Source organism: Peromyscus californicus, unplaced genomic scaffold (assembly GCF_007827085.1).
Source record: "Peromyscus californicus insignis strain IS unplaced genomic scaffold, ASM782708v3 Scaffold_9__1_contigs__length_137607984, whole genome shotgun sequence".
Taxonomy (NCBI): domain Eukaryota; kingdom Metazoa; phylum Chordata; class Mammalia; order Rodentia; family Cricetidae; genus Peromyscus; species Peromyscus californicus.
The window spans coordinates 44,325,788-44,345,700 of NW_026294617.1; the positions used below are offsets into that span (position 1 = coordinate 44,325,788).

Consider the following 19,913-nt stretch of genomic DNA (forward strand, 5'->3'; position numbering starts at 1 on the left):
CAATCACCAAATGTTTGCTAAGGAAGGGAGACATCGACCCACAAATACAGTTATGTTTTATTTTCTTATTGAAGTAGACAGGGAAGAATTACATACCAAGCCATGTACCCAGAATAAAGTAATTGCTAAATCTCTCCAAATAAGTTTAAAATGTCTTTCAGTAAAACCATTGCTCAGAACTATCATCAATACAATGTATTGCAGTTTCATTGCTAAGATTTTTTTCTCTTACTGGTAAAGTAAATGGAGTGACTTTCTCTAGTTTCCATTAAAGTAAAGACCCTGCAGAATACTTTCATGTGAAATATTACTTGCATCAGATCTGGTATTTCTTTGCTGTTCTGCCCAATCTAGAGATGGAAGAGAAGCAAGCTGCTCTAGTCAATAACCTCCTTCAATAAGGTGATAATTTGAGTTCTCATGAGTCCGTTCTCAGAGGATTACGGCATTTCCTAGACTATGCCACAGAAGAGAGTTTTCAGCTCCTTTGTCTTTCAGAAACATCTCTGGGGGTGAATGGAACAACAACTCTTAAGTTCTTTCTGTTTCTTTTTTTCATATAAAAACTTAGAGAACTGGACATCCCTTGCATGGTTCTTACGTCATGGTATTTATTTCTCTGCAATGCCCCTCAGATTTTGCCCCCATCTCTCCCTCTCTCATCTCCTTTCATCTCTCCTTTGTTTATCTCAGCATTACAAACATGCCATTGGCTCTGAGGGGAAATAGGCAGCTAAAGAGGAACCAGTTATCAGTGTGTTTTCACATGGCCAATCAAAGATTAGTGTTAGAAAATTATTTAAGCATTTATTTTTTACTAAATTAAAAGTTCTCAAGAATAACCACACAAAGCTCTCACTTTTTTATGTTTCATAAATATTTATTATCTTAGGCTTTCTGTAAGAAAAAAGAATCAAAATGAAGTAAAAATGAAAACAAATTGAATTTCTATTCACAATTACAAATTTGACAGCATTTTTTTTAAGGTTTGGGCATATTAGGAAGAGTGGTTTCTTCTTCAGTCTTGGGAAGGCCTGTCTGTGGTATGCCTGAGGAGGCAGCTGTGGAAGTGACAGGAATTTCCTTGGATGGGAAATGATTCTGATGCACAACGACTCAGAAGCCAGGGGAGTTCACTGGTCTTTGAGACTGAGCATCATGGAATGAGACCAGAGGGATCTAGTTCGCAGGCCCCAAGAGCTAAGTTCAAAGTTAGAGGCATCTCGTCAAGTCAATCACAAAGACTGTAATAACTCCATGCTCTTTTTAGGCTGAATATTCAGTGGAAAAAAAGAAGCATTACTCGGCCATTTCAAAAGAATATTTATTTTATTATTTATTTATGTGTGTACGTTATTTTATGTGTGTGTATGTGCACATTTGTGTGGTGCCCATGGAGGCCAAGAGAGAGTGTTAGATCCCCATGAGGTAAAGTTGCAGGTGATCATCTATGTGGGTACTGAGAACCAAACTTCAGTCCTTTGAAAATCCCAGGAAGTCTCCTGACCCCTCATGCATTTCTTCAGTCTTTGACCATTGTTTTATTAGAATCTCTCATGGTGAAAGGTGTGAGTGTATTGTTGGCATTCATCTTAATAACTCACCATGCTACCTAGCACTTTGTGGCTATTCGATTAAAGCAGCTAGAGTTTCTCTCTGGACCTTAAGAAGGGACTGGTAGGGGATGGGGAGATGGCTCAGAGGTTTAAAAACACTTGGTGCTCTCCAGAGGACCTTGAATCTCAATACCCACATTGTGGCTCATCTGTAATTTCAGTTCCAGGAGATCTGACAACCTCTTCTGACCTCTGTGGGTGCCAGAGTGTGGTATGTACCAAGACATCACATGGCACTCTATTAATATGCATGATTTATATGCACTATTTTAATACATCTATGCATTAGTTAAAATAAACTTAAATTTAATAGTCTCTTATAGGTGGCAAAAATCAAATTCAGCATTTGCCTTACTTCTCAAACTGTTTCTATGTTTTTTTTTTTTAATCTCAGAGAATATCATCATCAATCACACAGTCTCCTAGGTAAGTCCCTAGGAATGGGTATATTCATTCTTTTCCATCCCTGTCCTCCAGCTCCGGCCAGCCACCAGTCCTCATCCATCTTAGTAATTCTGAATTTTACTAATTCTCCTGCCTGACCACCTGCCTTAGTCTGTTTCCCATGAGTGCAACAAAATATCTGAGTCTTGCTAACTCTGCAAAAAATAGAGGTGTCTTTAAATCATAGTTCTTTAGGCTCAAGGACATGACACTGGCCTGGGCTTGACTCTAAAGAGACATCGTAGCAGATGAAATCCGAATGATGACAGCATGTACAAGAAGGAGAGATCATCTGGCAAAACCGGAAGCCAGTGTGGCTGGGGAAGGGCCAGGTGTGCTTTTTTTTTTTTTTTTTTTTTTAAACAGTCCTTTCTCAAGAACTAGCCAGAGTTCATCTATATCAATCCCTTCCAGGAACAGCTCCCTCCATGTCCTAATTTCTCCTCACTAGGCCTCACCCACTCCCAACATCTCCATCTGAGAGCAAGATTCCTATGTGAACCCTTGAGGAACCCCCCGAACCACATCCACACAGTTGTATCATTTCTCTCTGTTGTGTCTACTCCTGCATCACTTCCGGCCCTCACCACCTTAGAAGAGCCTTCCACCTGTTATTGTAGGATTTGTTTGTTTGTTTGTTTTCTATGCAGTTTGGGGGATTGAACCTAGGACTTCATGCATAGTAGGAATTTACTCTGCCACTACGCTACTATGTCCTACAGACTTTGCTCCAATTTCTGATATGCATTCCATTATCTGTACTACCATGAAGGTTACCTTTCTAAATGTGAACCTGCTTAACACCTTGTAATGGTGCTATACCATCTTAAACATCTCCCTTTCCGGAATGGACTGGGTGCTCCTTTACATTTGCAGGGCAGTTCCCTGTCCTGCTATTTTGCTCTTTGTTTATCCATATTGTTACTATTAGTTCAATAAGCTCAGGGAAACGGTGAGGGAGTGCATTAGAATGCTGTCATCTCCTCTGCTTCCATAGGACTGTGTGCATAACTTCACCAAGGCACTAGACATAAAGCATGTAAATTTTTGTTGTATGTCTCTCTCTCTTTCACTATACATTAAACTTCTTGGAGAAAGAAATACTCCCTACCCCAGTGTAATTGATTTTAAATACACCAGGAAAAAAAGCACCTATGAATTCCTCCAATGGGGGAGTCAGTCTCTTCATGTGCTTTACTCTGTGCTTCTGCTTTCAATAAAAATCTAGTTGAGGCCTGGGGGTGGGTGGCATAGAGGTTATCTTATTTTGGAATCTTCAGGCCACGTATGGTCTCTGTTGCTTAGCAAGTACTCAGTAAATTGTTGCTTAATACAGATTGTGCACATGTGCTTGTATGTAGTGTGTGTGTTTCATGTATATAGTACATGCATGTGAGTATCTGAGTGCTCATGAATATGGAGGTTAGAGCAGGATGTCAGGTATCTTCCTCTACAGTTCTTTGCCTTTTCACCTTGAGACAGGGTCTTAGTTACTTCTCTATTGCTGTGACTGAACACCCAAGACCAAGGCAACTCTAGAAGAGTTTATTGGGGACTTACAGTTTCAGAGGGTGAATACATTTCCAAAATGGCAGAGAGCATGGCAGGAGTCAGGCATGGTGCTGGAGCAGTAGTTGAGAACTCACATCTGTGACAACAGCCATGTGACAGAGTGTGGAGGGAGGGCTAACTTGAAATGGCTTGGGCTTTTGAAACCTCAAAGCCCATTCCCAGTAGCACACTTCCTCCAACAAGGCCACACCTCCTAATCCTTCACAAATAGTTCCACCAACTGGGGACTAAGTAGTCAAATATATAAGCCTATTGGGGCCATTCTCATCTAAACCACCATACAGGGTTTCTCACTGAGCCAGACACCTACCATTTCAGCTGAACTGGCAGGCCAAAGAGCCCTTGGGATTCATGTGTCTCCAACTCTCAGTGCGGGGTTATAGGCCCCCAAAACAATGCTGGGCTTCTCATGTATGTGCTGGGGATTTGACCTCGTGGCAAGCTCCCTTATGACTAAGACATTTCCCTGGCTCCTCGATACAGAACTTGAAAAATTATTCTCTATCACATCTAGCAACTTTGCCCTTGTCTTCCCTTGTCTACATTTATTAAACTGTTTTCCCTCTTAAGATGACTTCACCTAAAAACAAAATAAGAAATCATTTATCTATCCTTGCTCTTTCACCTTAACCCCACCTTTTAAAAAAAATGAAATACGACAGTCAATTACTACAACACATTGAAAGTTAACTTTTACTCCACCATTCCAATGAAATTCTTCTTATCAGTGACATCAATTGCTTCCTAATTACGAAAGTCAAGCTTTGTCTTCAGGACTTCAAATTGTTGACATCCTGAAAATCCTTCTTAATTTAGTTTTTGTAATATCATGTCTCCTGGGCTACATCTTCTCTGAATACTGATCAGCTATAACCTGCCATTGCCTAGATATTGGTATCCCAAGGGGTCCTCATCAATTCCCCCATTTCTTATTCTCCTTCAGTAATTTCAGTCAATTCTGCATCTTTCACAATTACTTACATATGCAGTGGACCCAAATTTTGACCTCTTGAACTCTATTTACAATGTGTAATAACTCCTGAGGCTCATAATCTCCTCAAACTTTACATGTTAAAATTGAATTAAGTTTCTTTGCTCAAGTATGACCCCTTTTATATTTCTTATGCTAGTGAGTTAACAGTAATGTCAGTACAGTGACAACTTACTATACTAAAATACATAATAAATCATCTTTACAGAAAAAAGTTATCTTTGATATATTACCAGGAGGGTTTTATATGAATTAATCAGTGCATAACAAATCACCACATGGTTTGAATTTAAAGCAGAATATAGTTATTATTGCACAATTTCTGTGGGGCAAGCATCCACCTTGCCTGGTACCTCCGATCAGAGTATGTCATGGCTACCATCAAGGTGGTGGTTGGGCTAGAGAGTACGTAAGTTACTCACGGCTGCTACCGCAGTGGTGGCTGGGCTAGATCCGGAGAGGCTCTCAGGGTCAGAGGTCTGTTGAAATGTAACACAATTATAGGAGAGACTATCCTATCACCTTGTCCTATTATGTAAGTTAGAAAGCTTCAGGTCCCACACTGCACCACTCGAGGGGTAGAACATTTTTCCAGGGCATGGGTCACTGGAAGTCACCTAAGGTGCCTATGATGGCTTAATTCAAAAGTATATATGGATAATGGGAAAAAACAATACATGCTTATAATTTGGACAAGGCTTACTATGAAAAGAAAAACAGAATTTTAATTAAAAAAACCTTCATTTAAGGGAAGTGATGTACATTAGAAAGGCATCTGTGCTTATTCTGTCTATACTTACTGCCTTAGATAGTATATGTAACTATGGTTCTAAACAGGAAACCCCAAGTACACTCCAATTAAAGCCTGAATTTAATTATGTAATTGGATGAAGAATCATCGTATTATGTGTTAGCATCTTTTGTATTGAGAAGAGAAACACAATGTGGCAGTTTAAATAGTAAATTACCCCCATAGGCTCAGGTATTTGAATGCTGGGTCCCAAGTTGGTAGTGCTGTTTCAGGAGGTTATAGAACCCTTGGGAGGTGGAGCCTTGGTAGAGGAAGTGCATCAGTGGAGGTGGGTTTTGTGGCTTTATAGCCTTACCCTTTTCCCAGCTCTCTCTGCTTCCCCTCCAAGAATGAAAATAAGCCAGCTTCCTGTTCCTGCTGCCATGTTTTCTCTGCCTGTTACCACATGTTCCCTGTAAGCATAGACTCTATGCCTCTGGGATCATAAACCAAAATAAATCCTTTCTCCCGTAAATTGCTTATGTCAGAGTGTTTTATCACAGCAGAAAGGTAACTAATATATTAAAGTCAATTTTTTGTTTGTTTGTTTTTGTTTTTTGGAACAGGGTTTCTTTGTGTAGCCCTGGCTGTCCCGGGACTTGCTCTGTAGACCAGGCTGGCTTCAAACTCACAGAGGTCTGCCTGCCTCTACATCGCAAGTGCTGGGATTCAAGGTGTGTGCTACCTCTTCCCAGTTTAAATTATTGGTTTTTTTCAGTGTACATTAGTTCAACTTTTCCTAATAGTTTTTTAAAAATATGTTTTTAATGTGATAGTTTTCTTTCAAGGTAGATCTTTCAGGCATCTGTTTCTAAAATTCCATTTACTTACTTACTTACTTACTTACTTACTTACTTACTTACTTACTGGGGGCATGAATGTGCCGTGGTATGTGGAGCAGACGGGGATAGAACTCAGTCCATCATGCTTGGCAGCAAGTGCCTTTTACCTGCTGAGCCTTCTCACTGACCCCATTCACTGTTTTCTTACAGTCACCAATCACATAGCTACAGAAGTTCCTTCATTCATAACTTTCCCTTCCTAGGCCCCTACACTCTCCGATACGAACTCTATGGCTTCTCTTTCTCACGCACTTTAGGACGACATCTTGGAGTTAATACAAGAGTTGTGAGGGTATGGGAATGAGAACCCTGTCATTTTAGACCCTCCTTAGGGATAATGGTTTCACTGGTATTCAGTGAAACCCAGTATGCTGTGGTGGATTTCTCTTTCTGTTGACATTGGCGTTGCTGATCACACACAGTCCTAAGAGGCGGCGTCCATATTTCTACAGATATGTGGTCACTTCTCTACTTTCCCTCTCTTTTGCCTGGGCAAGCGCCACATTGATGCACTGCAGCCACTCTTCGGCATTCTTCTCGTCCTTGGCTTTGAAAACATAAGTCTTATTGTCTGTGAAGATCTCAAAAGCCCGAGGGAGAGAGCGATCCCGGCGTTTCTTAGCCACAGCTTTCACACTCTGTACTTTGCTGAGTTCTATTGGGGAGTCGTCAGGATCATCTTTCTGAAATGAACACAAAGGAAAGGTCACGGGATGGTTCCTGCTGCTGCCTAGGTTCACTGGCTCTTGGAATTTTCCAAGAGGGCTAGGTCCTTCACATCCTACGGCTTAAGACCTTTCTGTTTCGGGTGCAGAGGCACCTAAGAGTCCTTAGGACAACAAAAGCCAAACACGTGGCCTTTAGTATAGTACCATAAGTCAACATGAGATAGCCAGTTTACCAAAAGTTATTATAAGTAAAATTAGGAAAATGTTTAATTCATGGTTCTTTGATTTTCTGTCACTTTCTATTTACATTAACACTATTAATAGAGCAAAAGACAGCAGTGAAATCTGGAATACTTTTATCTCAAAATTTCAGTTAGTGGAGGAGGCATAATGTTGAGTTTTCCTTTGTGCTACCTCTGGGAAAAGTTGTGCTCATTCTGAATTGAAAAACAGGATTCTACTTTCTGAGTGGCTTTTGGAATCTTTGCACTAGAAGTATGCGCTGTCCATAAAGATTATTACATTTGTGTTTTAGGAAAGCAGAGGTTTAGGGATCTCTGTGATACCAGAGTCACCACATTGAATGGTTTTAGGATAATTAGAAATGTCTAAAAGCAATGAAGAATTTTCTTCTACTGGAAAATGTGCCTGTGGTTGGATAACTTGCCAACTGTTCCTTCCCACTCCCTCTATGACAGTTATCTCTCCCTGCTTTGCAATGAAAAAGCACTCCTCTTACCTATCACAAACTTTCTATTGTGTATGTCCAGCTTGGAAAAGTCTCCAGAATACTGAACAAAAGAAGCCTACAATTCAACATACTGATGTTAGGGAAGTATTGACCAATCAAGATTACATAATTTTTCTACATCAATTCCATTAATAGACAGCACCCCCTTTATTTTGTGTATCTATGTGTGCATATGTGGAAGTCAGAGGCCCACATCAGAGGCCTCCTCTACACTCTCCACCTTATTCTTTTGAGACAGGCTCTCTCACTGAACCTAAAGCTCATCATCTTGGTTAGAATGACTGACGAGTAAGGGCCCGGGATCCACCTTTCCAGTCTCTGGGGTTGGAGACAAGAGTCACTGTGTCTGCTTTTACAAGAGTGCCAGGGATTCAAATTCAAGTCTTTATGCTTATGCAGCAAACACTTTGCCTTTCCTGGTCTAGCATTTCCTTTTTTATTTTTATTTTTTTTAATTTTTAATTTTTTTTTTTTTGGTGTTTTGAGACAGGGTTTCTTTGTGTAGCTTTGCGCCTTTCCTGGAACTCGCTTTGTAGACTGGCCTTGAACTCAGAGATTCACCTGCCTCTGCCTCCCGAGTGCTAGGATTAAAGGCATGTGCCACCACTGCCTGGCACATTTCCTTTTTTAATGTTTAATACTTATTTATTAAATGTGGCATTATACTTAAATGCATTCCTAAATGATAAAACTTAAAAAGAGAAGTCAATCAGAAAAATGAATACTCAGAAGTTGATCACAGAAGTTAAAACAATTCATGTACATGATTTTCTTTATATTGGAAACTGATGAAGGAGGGGGACTAGAGAAGCAGCTCAGTGGTTAAGAGCATGTCCTGCTCTTGCTGAGGACCTGAGCTCAGTTCGCAGCACCCACATTGGGATGCTTACAACCACCTGTAACTACAGTTCCAGGTGATTTGCTGCCATCTTCTGGCCTCCATGGGCACCTATACTTATGTGCACATACCCCTACACAGACACATACAATTAAAAATGAAAGAATTCTTACAAGTGATAGGGTGATTGAGATAAATAGCTAGGGAGAGGCAGACTAGAAATATGAGTTCAAGGGAAAGAGAAGCCATGCAAATATCTCCACTAACGATATTAATATATGCATTTTTAAAAAGATGGATGATATTGAATTAATGCATTATGGTATTTTATTTTATTCTAGTAATTACATTTAAAGAGGAAATATATTCTTTTTATTGTAAAGTGTTAGTATTTATAGCTCAACAGAAATTACAACTGTTTAAACTTATGATAAATGTGTTGATGATATTTAAAATTTATATGGCAGTGGTGGCGCACGCCTTTAATTCCAGCACTCGAGAGGCAGAGCCAGGCGGATCTCTGTGAGTTCGAGGCCAGCCTGGGCTACCAAGTGAGTTCCAGGAAAGGTGCAAAGCTACACAGAGAAACCCTGTCTTGAAAAACTAAAAAAAAAATAATAATAATAATTTACATGGTATTACATAGAATTTTTCCCCAAAAAGTTCTTTTAGGGACTACATAGGACAAAATTTTAAGACATCTACACTATACAGTTTATGAGCCTAATTTGGTTTACACTAAGTGTCTGATAATAATAAACTGTATCGAGGTCAGTCTATAGCACAGAAACTGATACACCATAACCAATGGAGAATAGAGTTCCTGTAGTAAAGTAAGGAGAACAGTAGGTCAATTAAGATAGGAACAGAGAAAGAACATTGCTGCCTAGCTGAAATCAAGACCATAAGAATGTTAAAAATACACTACAGTTTGTGTCTTTCAGCCTGAGTTCTCATACATCTTCCCCCCCCCCATTCTACCACTGAGCTAAATCCCCAACCCCCTTATACATCTTTATAAAAGAAAGCTAGTAAGGATATGACTGAATTTCAGCAGGATTGCTAGCCCTGGTGGGTTATCGTATCCTTGTGACCAGAGGTATTTTGTTGTATATTATTTCCCACTATTTGAGACACATGTTCTGTCAGATTTCTACAATGCTAATTCCCTGATAAAGATATCAAACAAGTTAGCTAATTATAAAATAGTTTATTCTTTAGAACTTAATTAAAAGTTGAGTTAAGAAGTATATAGATTATTTGAGTACTTGGAAATGGTCTCCTAGACTAATTCTGTTTTTGTCTTAAGGGGTCTGAGAAACACTGTATCTTCCTGTCTATTCCCGAGTTCTTGAGTAAATATAGGAAATTCAGATGGCCACTTTAAACACTTAAAAATGCTTCAATGGGAGCTTATGCCAAAAAACCCCCCATTTTCAAAAAGTCCAATTTAACTGTTTAAATTGAACATGCTTACATACTTACATTCTGAAAAGCTTTTTATCCAGAGAAAAGCCACCTCTGTATGACACAGACTGAGAAACTTACACAATTGCAAAGTATCACAAAAATTCTTTTTTTTTAATTCAAAAAAATTTTGAGGGAGGTCTTATTAAAGAAATACTTGCTCAGACTTCATCATAAGTCAGATGTGCTATACTTGACTCTCAGTACTTTAACACCTTTAATTTATTAATAAGACAATAGTTTAGTTTATATGATGGTTAAAGATGTGGGTCAATCTGACTGAGCTAATGGGTCTCCAAATAGCTGTTACACCATGATTTCTGAGTGTATCTGTATGTTTCCAGAACAGTCTAACATTTGAGTCAGAGGTGAAAAAGATTTGCCCCACCGCTGTGGATGGCATCATTCCAGTTATGCACCATAGAAGATAAAGACAGAGGAGGAGCAATCTGTGTTACCCTAAAGATCTTTTCAGAATGAAAGTATAATGGCATATTCAGTGTAAACAGGCAGAACTCTGAGTCTGAGGCCAGCCAGGGCTACATAGTGAGATTGTTCCTCAAGAATACCACCACCATTACCACCACCACCACCACCACCACCACCACCACCACCACCACCACCACCACCATACCAATACCATCACCACCATCGCCACCACCACCATTACCACCACCACCACACCATTACCATCACCACCACTGCCACCACCACCCCAACTACACACTGGTGCCTATTGTGGTGGCACAACCTACTCCTAGCACTGTGGAGGCAGAGGCACTATGATCACCATAAGTTCAAGGTCAGCCAATGTTCTATCATAAGACCCTGTCCCAACACCTCCCCTTATAGTGTCCGTGTCTTGGGGAGCAGCGGCAGGAGCACAGCTTTACTGTCACCCTCAGCAGCCTGAGGAATTTTCCTGATCTCTTAGAGAACCTGAGTCAGGTCAAACTGGGACTCATGGATTCTACAGAGCAAAGAACTGCAGGACTAGCCAGTCTGATGTAGAGCTGTGTGGGATAAAGACTTTAAGACAGGCTTAAGCATGAGGCGCTCAGAAGGTAAGATACTCAAAAGCCCGGGTCTGGGCTTCTGAGACTCACAACTGGGTTTTTACAATCGTCGTCTGTGGTGGTTTGAATGAAAATGGCCCTCACAGGCTCAGAGAGTGGCAGTACCAGGAGGTGTGGCCTTGTGGGAGGAATTGTACTCTTCCTAATGTCTGCTGATCCAGACGTAGAACTCTCAGCTACTTCTCCAACACCATGTCTGCCTGCATGCCAGCATGTTCCCTGACATAATGACAGTGGACTAACCTCTGAATGTAAGCCAGCCCCAATTAAATGTTTTCTTTATAAGAGTTGCTGTGGTCATGGTGTCTCTTCACAGCAATAGAAACCCTACTAAGACATCAAATATAGGATTTTGGTGGGTTTTGAAAGAAAGAAAAACAATTCAAGTTTAAGACATGTCAAAAAACTCACAGATTTTCCTTTTTGAAACAGAAGTTGGTTTCCAGCCAATGTAAAATAACGTGTTTTCCACCTCTTAATGAACTTCCATCTGACTTGTTTCTCTTTAAGTTTTCCTTCAATGAGAGGCTGGCCATCTTGATTCACAACTGTGGAGGGGAACAGAATGATTGAGCATTTATTTTCCATTATTGATTTGGCAAGTGATCAAAAGTCAGAGTTGCAAAATGAACCAGATCCTGGTGAGCACATTTGAAAAGCGGCCAATGTGGCCAGAGACATCACTCAGTGGTTAAGAGTGCTTGCTGCTCTTGCAGAGGGCTTGACTTTGGCTCCCAGCCCCCATACCATGGCTCACAACCACCTGTGACTCCAGTTCCAGGGGATCAATGCCTTCTTCTGGCATCCGACAGCACCTATAAGCGCACAGTACACATAAACTCACCCAGGCACACACAAATGCATTAATAAATAATAAAACAATTTGAAAAAAAGTGTCAATAACTTGTCAATTTGGTTACAGTTTTCTGCTTTGTGCCAAAAAGATCATTTCAGACACAATAATGAGAAAGTGTGAAAGCCCTCAATTAGTTTTTTAAAGGCTTTATTTTCATTTTTAATTATATATGTGTATATGTTTGTGCAGATGACACAGTGTCCGTAGAGGCCAGAGGAGAGCACCAAAGCTGCCTAATACAGGTACTATGCCCTCTGGAAGAGCAATGAGTGGTACTCTTAACTACTGAGTCATTTCTTCAACTCTCTTCAATGAGATGTTTTAAAAGAACGAGGTCATAAGAAGGGAGTCTAGTTAGTGGTATTTATGTTCTGACACCCAGCTCCCGTGTTTCTGGACTGCTCTGTTCATAGTATTCAGTTCCTTAGATTAGATCGGAATGACCAAATTTGAAAGTTTAGCCTAAAATATTTAATAATGCCATAAGCTTATTTTCTATTGTGGATTCTGCCCATATCTAGGCAATAAAGCAATTCTCATGCTTCATGTCACACGAATTACTTACAACTAACCATAAACCAGGGCTACTGTATTAAGCTGATCTTTTGTTTTCTGGCACACATCTTCCCTTTCTCCTCCGCCATCCTCCAGTGTTTTAGTTTGCTTTCCTGGTGTGATAAACACTCTGACTGAAAGCAATCTGGGGAAGAAAGGGTTTATTTTATCTTACGGGTTACAGTCTATCACCCATCAAAGGAAGCCATGGCAAGAACTCAAGCCAGAGCTTGAAGCAGAAACTCCTGAGAACCTCTGATTACTGGCTTGCTCAGCTTCAGCTACCTTTCTTCTATAGCCCAGATTCACTCACCTAGGGATTACACAGTCCATGGTGGACTGGGCCCTCCCAAATCAACTAACAAGCAAGAAAATATCCCACAGATGTGTCTAATGGAAGAAATTTCTCAGTAGAGTCCCCTCTTCTCATGTGTGTCAGCTGATAACGGAGACAGCCATTACCCCCAGCCAGCACTTGGCCATTTTTAACTTCATCTCAAAATACTTCTCCTGAGAATCTTTCCTCAAACCCAAGACAGAGTAGCCTCCATCTGTCTGCCCTCAGAGCTCATAGTGGTTCATTCATGTCTGGCATCATCACTCATGCATGGTTATTGGTGCTTACCTATTTAATCCCTTTATTCCTCATTCATCTGAAAGCTTTATGAGGGAGGGCCTTTGCTGTGTTTACCACTAAAACACCTGATATCTCACACAGAGCATGGCAAGTAGTAGAGGAATCTATAAATGTATTAAATGAGTAGATTAATTATACACTAAAGTAGAGTACACAATAATTACACATAGTCGTAGAATTGCAAGGTTCACTGGAGTGTTAGAGGTTGAGAAGTTGTATTGAAGAATTTCCTTTCTCTTACCAACTTCGTAAGATTCGTTTTCAGATTTCTACAAAAGCATTTGCTTTAACAGGGAGGTACAATGGCGAACTCCACCAAGAACAGGACAATAGTTACTGGTATTCCATTGCACTCAATTTTCATAGCACTTTATAAGCAAGAAAATTTGTTTTTTTCCATTGCTTTAGATTTTAAAAAATGGACAGTGCCTACTTGGCTATATGAACACAATCTGTCTTTTGCTATCTTAACAAACTATGTCCAACATAAGATAATCAGATGTGTGGCTTTCATTAGCAAAGTTCTATTAAGGTTAGTTTGATATCCATTTCCCCTTTGGTCTAATGGCTATTCAGTTGACTCTTCTATCAACTTAAAATCAAGGCTAAAAATAAAGATAATACATCATGTATATTAGGTAAAGGTAAGGACAGTGATGAATTTAGAATAAAGTATGACTTGGGGTTGGTGTCCATACTAAGTAGTCAGGAAAAGGCTTAGCCTTTTTTTTTTTTTTTTTTTTTGGTTTTTCAAGAGAGGGTTTCTCTGTGTAGATTTGGAGCCTGTCCTGGGACTCACTCTGTAGCCCAGGCTGGCCTCGAACTCACAGAGATCCACCTGCCTCTGCCTCCTGAGTTCTGGGATTAAAGGCGTGTGCCACCACCACCCGAGGCTTAGCCATTTGAAGACCTGAGACCTCAGTGCTAAGAGGCTGGCCCGTCTCCTCAGAAGCTCCTTGATGCCCAGCACTAATGACAGGAGACAGGAGAAACAGGAGCTCGGCACATTAATTGACAATATTAAGGAAGGCATTTGAGTATTCTGCTGTCTTTTTTACTAGAAACCATCTGGATTGGAGGATTACTGTAATAATGCTCTTTATAAATTTGGATTCTTCATAAACACTGTGGTTGCTTCTTTCATGCCGCTCCACACCCAGCAGCAAAAACACCTACACACTGGGTCATGTAGTTCCAGGTTAGGAACAGAAGATCCAAGAAGGAAAAAACGCCAATGAAACAAAACCAATAAATCCCCTCCCAAATGAAATGATTTAATGCAAAGCCTTCTAATAATAGTGCGCTTTTCTTCTCCGTGTCTTTCAAGTAATATTTAAACATGTGGATCAACAGGATTTGCCACTGTATTTCTCCTCAAGGTAGAACCAAATGGTTTACTTGAAAGGCCTATTTGACGAAGTTCACTACCTTGGTAAAACTGCTGAAAGACAGGAGCCACTAGAGACACAACACACAAGGTGTGTTATCCACAAAATCCGAGAGAGGGGTAACGTAAAACCATGGGTCTATCAGGAGCCAAGAGTGAAGGGCTTCAGAAATCTGCTGCTACCCCAAGGTCTCACTGGAGCCTAGTAAAAATTATCCCAGAGAGAAAGTCCATGGGAAGAATTTTAGGAAGGAAATGTTAGCAGAAGCTTAAAATAGTTGAATGTTAGAAACCAAATTTAAGCATCACAGTCAGTGTCAGCGAATTCAGTAAGAGCCTAGAAAGAAGGAGGACCAGTTGCTAACTCTTGTAGACAGTTTTGTTTACAATTGTGTATAGCTTATATATCATGGGGACATATGTCATTTTAATAAGTTCTTTACCCACAGAATTTCCTTATAAGCAAGTAGAATGTGATAGTACTGTGTGTTTATAGACAAAATGTTGAGCTAATTTTTCCTGGATTATCACATTTTATTGAAAACTACGACATTGAATATTAGGATGAACAAACAGTGTTTGCAATACAGAGAGGATATTCAAAGACTTTCCTATTTCTAATTAATACCCAAAGTAGCACAGTTTGTCTAGGGCATTCTCTACCAACCTGGATCTGTTATTTTCTTTTAAATATCAACAGGCTGAAAAGATAGAGTAATATATTGAAATTGTTGATATACTTATAATCCCAAATATTACTATGTTTATCAACTAAAACATTTTTGGAATGTTAATTCAAATACTTATATGTTATCACTAGCTCCTTTTGTGCTTCAAGAGTTGAAAATACTTGATAAGAAATAAATACTGAAGGTGCTATTTTATTCTAATGAGTTCAGTGAATAAGAATGAAAGAAACAGCTTCTGTCTGTCACTGTCTCTGTCTGTCTGTCTGTCTCTGTCTCTCCTCTCTCTCTCTCTCTCTCTCTCTCTCTCTCTCTCTCTCTCTCTCTCTCACACACACACACACACACACACACACACACACACACACACACACCATCTTGACCATAACCATTACCACCATCGCAAGAAAGAAGAACACTTTCCACCAGGTTTTAATTCCCTGATCGGTCAGAGATCTCAAAACAGCCCCCAGGCGAACCTTCTGGAGACCTTGTGTTCAATTCTGGATTTCTGGCTCCTGGAGGCTCTGACAGCTGGATCCCAAGACGGCCTGGAAGTCTGCATGTTCAACAAAATCCTTGATACAGGTCTCAGTGGGAATTAAGAGAGGCCAAGACCTCTGCATCTCTTAGAAGACATCTCTTAGAAGACATCTCTACAGACCCATGGCCTTGACATGGAAGGGTGAGGAGCTGGCAGACACCACAGGCTGTGTTTCCATATACACAGACCTTCCTGGGTCACAGGCTCCCACTTGCTCTCCTGGCTCCCTCATGGGTCTTGGATGCGGGGACAGTCTCAGGCGAGGAAGCATGCACAGCGTGGGACTGTGCCTCACCTTTTCCAGGACCCTGCGACAATTCCTCCGGTCTCTCTTGAATATGGACGACTTTTGGGATTTGGGACTAGAAAAGCAATTAGGTGCTCTAAGTGGGCTATACTAGTCGGAACATGGAAGATAGAAGTGCTGAGCACAGTGTAAATTATGACAGCCCATCCCAAGGAGTCCCAGAGGGGAGCAATATTAGTAAGTGGCCTACAGACCTTTCTTGCGATACTTTGGTGTGGACCGTGTGTGTCTCGTCATCTTGCAGACTACAAGTTCTTGCAGTTCTCAAGCAGGGAAGCATCCAAGAAGCATATGTGCTTTTTCAAAACACATATGCCAAGATTAACTCCACTGTGCTTCAGTTTCTCCCTGGGTACCAAGGAATGTGGGGCTGGGGTGGGGGGGCTGGGGGTTATTTCATAAGCATATTTCTGCTAAACTAATCATTTTTGTGATTATCAAATTTTCAAAGTTCACAAATTGGTTCATTTTAAAAGTTGGATTGTCTTTGGGGAAAATGATAACTTTCATTATTAAGTATTGATAAGCAAGCAATAAATAAATAAAAATTAAGCAAACCTCAAAAAAAAAAAAAAAAGAATGAAAGAAACAGAAGCAGATCTGCTAGCCTGAGAAGCTCGCCAGGAAGGAGGAATGAACGAAGCAACAGAGAATGTTCATCTGTCCATCATCTGTCTGTCCATGTCACAGGTGCTTCTGAGCACAGAGACAGTATGAGGCACCATGTTTGATTTGAGAGGCTGTAGAACCTGTCTTCTAGGGAGCTGAAGCTGTGCTATAAGATATATATATATATATATATATATATATATATATATATATATATATATAAATATATATAAAAACACTTAAAAACCCCACACTGCTCAACACAGAGGTTGGTGAATGATGTCAGAGAAAGGTAGCCAAGGGTTCCAGCACCCAAGAGGAAATCCTGCTTTTAGATGAGAAGAGATGACAGGTTGAATTGGGCTTTGATGAAGAAGGGGAAAAGAACTCTCCAGAAAGTGCAGAAAGGTGTGTGTGGAAAACCACACAAAAGAACCTAAAGAAGCTGGAAGACTCAACTCAGAAGCAAGTTCCAAAGCATTTGCTTGGGAGAAAGTCCTGGGCTGAGGGCTGAGGAAGTAAACCAGTTCAAGACTTTAAGGGTGTAAAATGCAGGGAAGAGATTGGTTATCAGTCATGAGAGGTCACGCTGGACTTTTTGGGAGCACTGTGCAAGGCTCCGTTAAAAAAACTGGCAAGGGGCCCAGGGCTCTGAGGTGTCAGCCAGCATGGCAGGAAGCCTCACAGGCCCCAGTTGGCATCTGCTGGATATCCTGCAGGGCTCCAGCAGAAAGCAGATTGCATATCCAGGAAGTTGGATAATTGAGGGGAGTTCATAAAGTACTGTTGACACAGATGTGGGCAAGGAAGACACTATAGCACTCTGAGGCCAGTGGCCATGCAGGCATAAAGCCCCCTGCCTAAAGAGGGAAGAGGAGAGAGCAGTTGGGGCCTTGGGGGAGACCTGTCTGGTGGGTGCCTGGCAGGAGCTGTGGCCTGGAAAAGAGGACACAGCCAAACTTCCATTGAGCAAGCAGGGAGAGAATTTGTGGATCAATAGTCCCACTCCATTCTCTCCCCTTCTGCTAGTCTCCTGCAGGAGGAGGGAGTCTGTGTTGATGAACACATGATGAGCTTAACTGAGAGTCAGAGGTAAAGGGGACCATGAGTGCAGTCTCTATCTGGTAGCCTGTGGGACATGCAGTTTGGTGGGAGAAAGGGAAAGGACACTGTATATCACGTTGGGCCAGAGTTGGAATATATTTCGTACCTTCAACTTGCCTCTTTATAAGTTTATAACCTTTCCCCCAACCACGGTAAGTTATGTGCTAAGGGCCTTGTTTAGAGGGAGGATAGACAGGAGCAAATGGGGAAGTCTGTGGATCCACAGGAGAGATGTGTCCCTTTTAACCTTTAGGAATGACATGGGCTAGAGGTGAATGAGGTGCCTACCATGGTTTCCTATCAATTGCTAGAACTTAACGCTCCCCCATTTCTTGTCATTGACTGCTAAGTTCTACTTTTTATTAATACCATTTGGCATTCGTTAATTCTTCCTTTCTTTTAATCAAAATGCCTTCTAGAATACCTACCCTAGTAGACACGGGGAGACGGGAGGATCTTCAAAGGCAAATAGGACAGCCTAGGTCTTTGAGACACCAAGAAGCCCAGCAGGCTAACAAGTACAGAGCTAGGTGCAGCATAATAGCAGGGTCCCAGGGAAGAGCCTGCGTGGGTGTTACCGAAATATGTGCGAGAGACAGTCATAAGCGAGGCACAGGAGGAGCAGGAAAGCTTCCCGGAGTAGAGGCTGCCTGAGCTGGAGCCTCAAGGCTGAAGGATAGTCAGAAGGAAGTTGTTCTACCAAAACAACAACAAATCACAGCAAAGGACTGAAGCCCAGAGGGGGTGGAAAATGCTTTCTGGGAACTGTAACTCATTCTATGTGACTGGAGTTTGGATGGGAGAAAGAGGTAAGAGAGAAAGTATTCGATTCACAGACAGACTGAGTCACCACGCAAGGTAGAACCTTAATACTTGGCAATACACAGAAGAACAGTTTTTTAAATCACACAACTGCCATGTCCTCCTTTTTTTTTTTTTTTTTTTTTTTTTTTTTGAGGGTCTCACTATGTAGAACTGGCTGGTCTGGAACTTTTCTATGTAGACCAAGCTGGCCTCAAACTCAGAGATCCACCTGCCCCTACCCTAAAGTCAAGTGCTGGCTTTAAAGGTGTGCGCCACCATGCCTGGCTAATACAACCCTTTTCTCTCAAGAGGACAAGAATGGAACAACTCAATCTACCCCTTATTTTAATACATATTATAATTTTGAATGATTTTATTTATTTATATCTTTGTGGGTGTGATAACCTCAGGTATTGGCCCTTGACTTCAACCTTGGTCCTGGCCAGTGAGCTTCTCCAGATTCTGCTGCCTGTCTGCCATCTTGCCATTGGAAGGCTGGGATTACAAATGTTTGCTACTGCACCTGGTCAGGATTGAATTCAGGTCCTCATGCTTTCAAGGCTAGTGCTTTATCCACGGAGCCTCTGTCTGCTTAATTCTAAAAGTGTTTTAAGCCAATTCAAATGTATTTAAACATAGTGCGCCATCTTACCCCTTAATATAATAGATCATACAGGGTCATGTAAAAACTAGTCTCTGATGTAGGCTTATGGTTTATGAGACAAGGGCACTGTCTTTGGAGCCAGGCCTGAGCCGAATTTCAGAACATGTCCCTTTCTAGCTGACTGGTCTTCAGTAAGCTGTTTAACTACAGTGAGCGTCAGTTGTAGTTCACAACAGGGTCAACACAAAAGACGGCAGATGGTTCTTAGGACGAGAGCACTTGGCCAAGGTGGCCAGTTGGGGCTGAAATCCAGCCTGAATTTTACTATTTGGGCCAAACATCCTGAATACATTAATTACATCCATCACAAATATAAATGTGCCATGAAGGTTAACAGTGGCCTTGCTGACAAAGACCTGACCATCAGTAAATATCATCAGGACTGTCATAATCCTGAACACGACACAACTCTCATCATCATTTCATTATAATGAAGAGATGTGTTTTAGAAATGTCATATCTCAATGGCTTCAGGAGAGGAGTGTCTCCCTCCATTTATTAACAAAGTAATGAAACATAAAAGGCTTTGAAGACATTTATCTCCCTGCCCCCTGTATGTGTATGCGGGTTAGTGGAATGTATCTCATGTACAGATGACACAGCACACAAGTGGAAATCAAGGACAACTTGTGGTCAGTTCTCGTTCCACCATGTAGGATTCAGGGATGGAACTCAGATAGTCAGGCTTGGTGTCATCACCTGCTG

At 41.0% G+C, this 19,913-nt stretch overlaps 1 protein-coding gene across 3 annotated transcripts in view; it reads right to left on the reverse strand.

Moving 5' to 3' along the window:
• Positions 1-1,980: 1,980 nt before the first annotated feature.
• Veph1 (ventricular zone expressed PH domain containing 1) overlaps positions 1,981-19,913 on the reverse strand; it is a 237,394-nt gene continuing 219,461 nt past the window's right edge. For all 3 annotated transcript variants that reach the window (XM_052730059.1, XM_052730062.1, XM_052730061.1), the window contains 2 exons: positions 11,467-11,603; positions 1,981-6,938 (listed from right to left, as the gene is read on the reverse strand). In XM_052730059.1, coding sequence (XP_052586019.1) covers positions 6,702-6,938; positions 11,467-11,603 — 374 coding nt within the window. In that variant the 3' untranslated portion in view covers positions 1,981-6,701. The remainder of the gene's footprint in view (positions 6,939-11,466; positions 11,604-19,913) is intronic.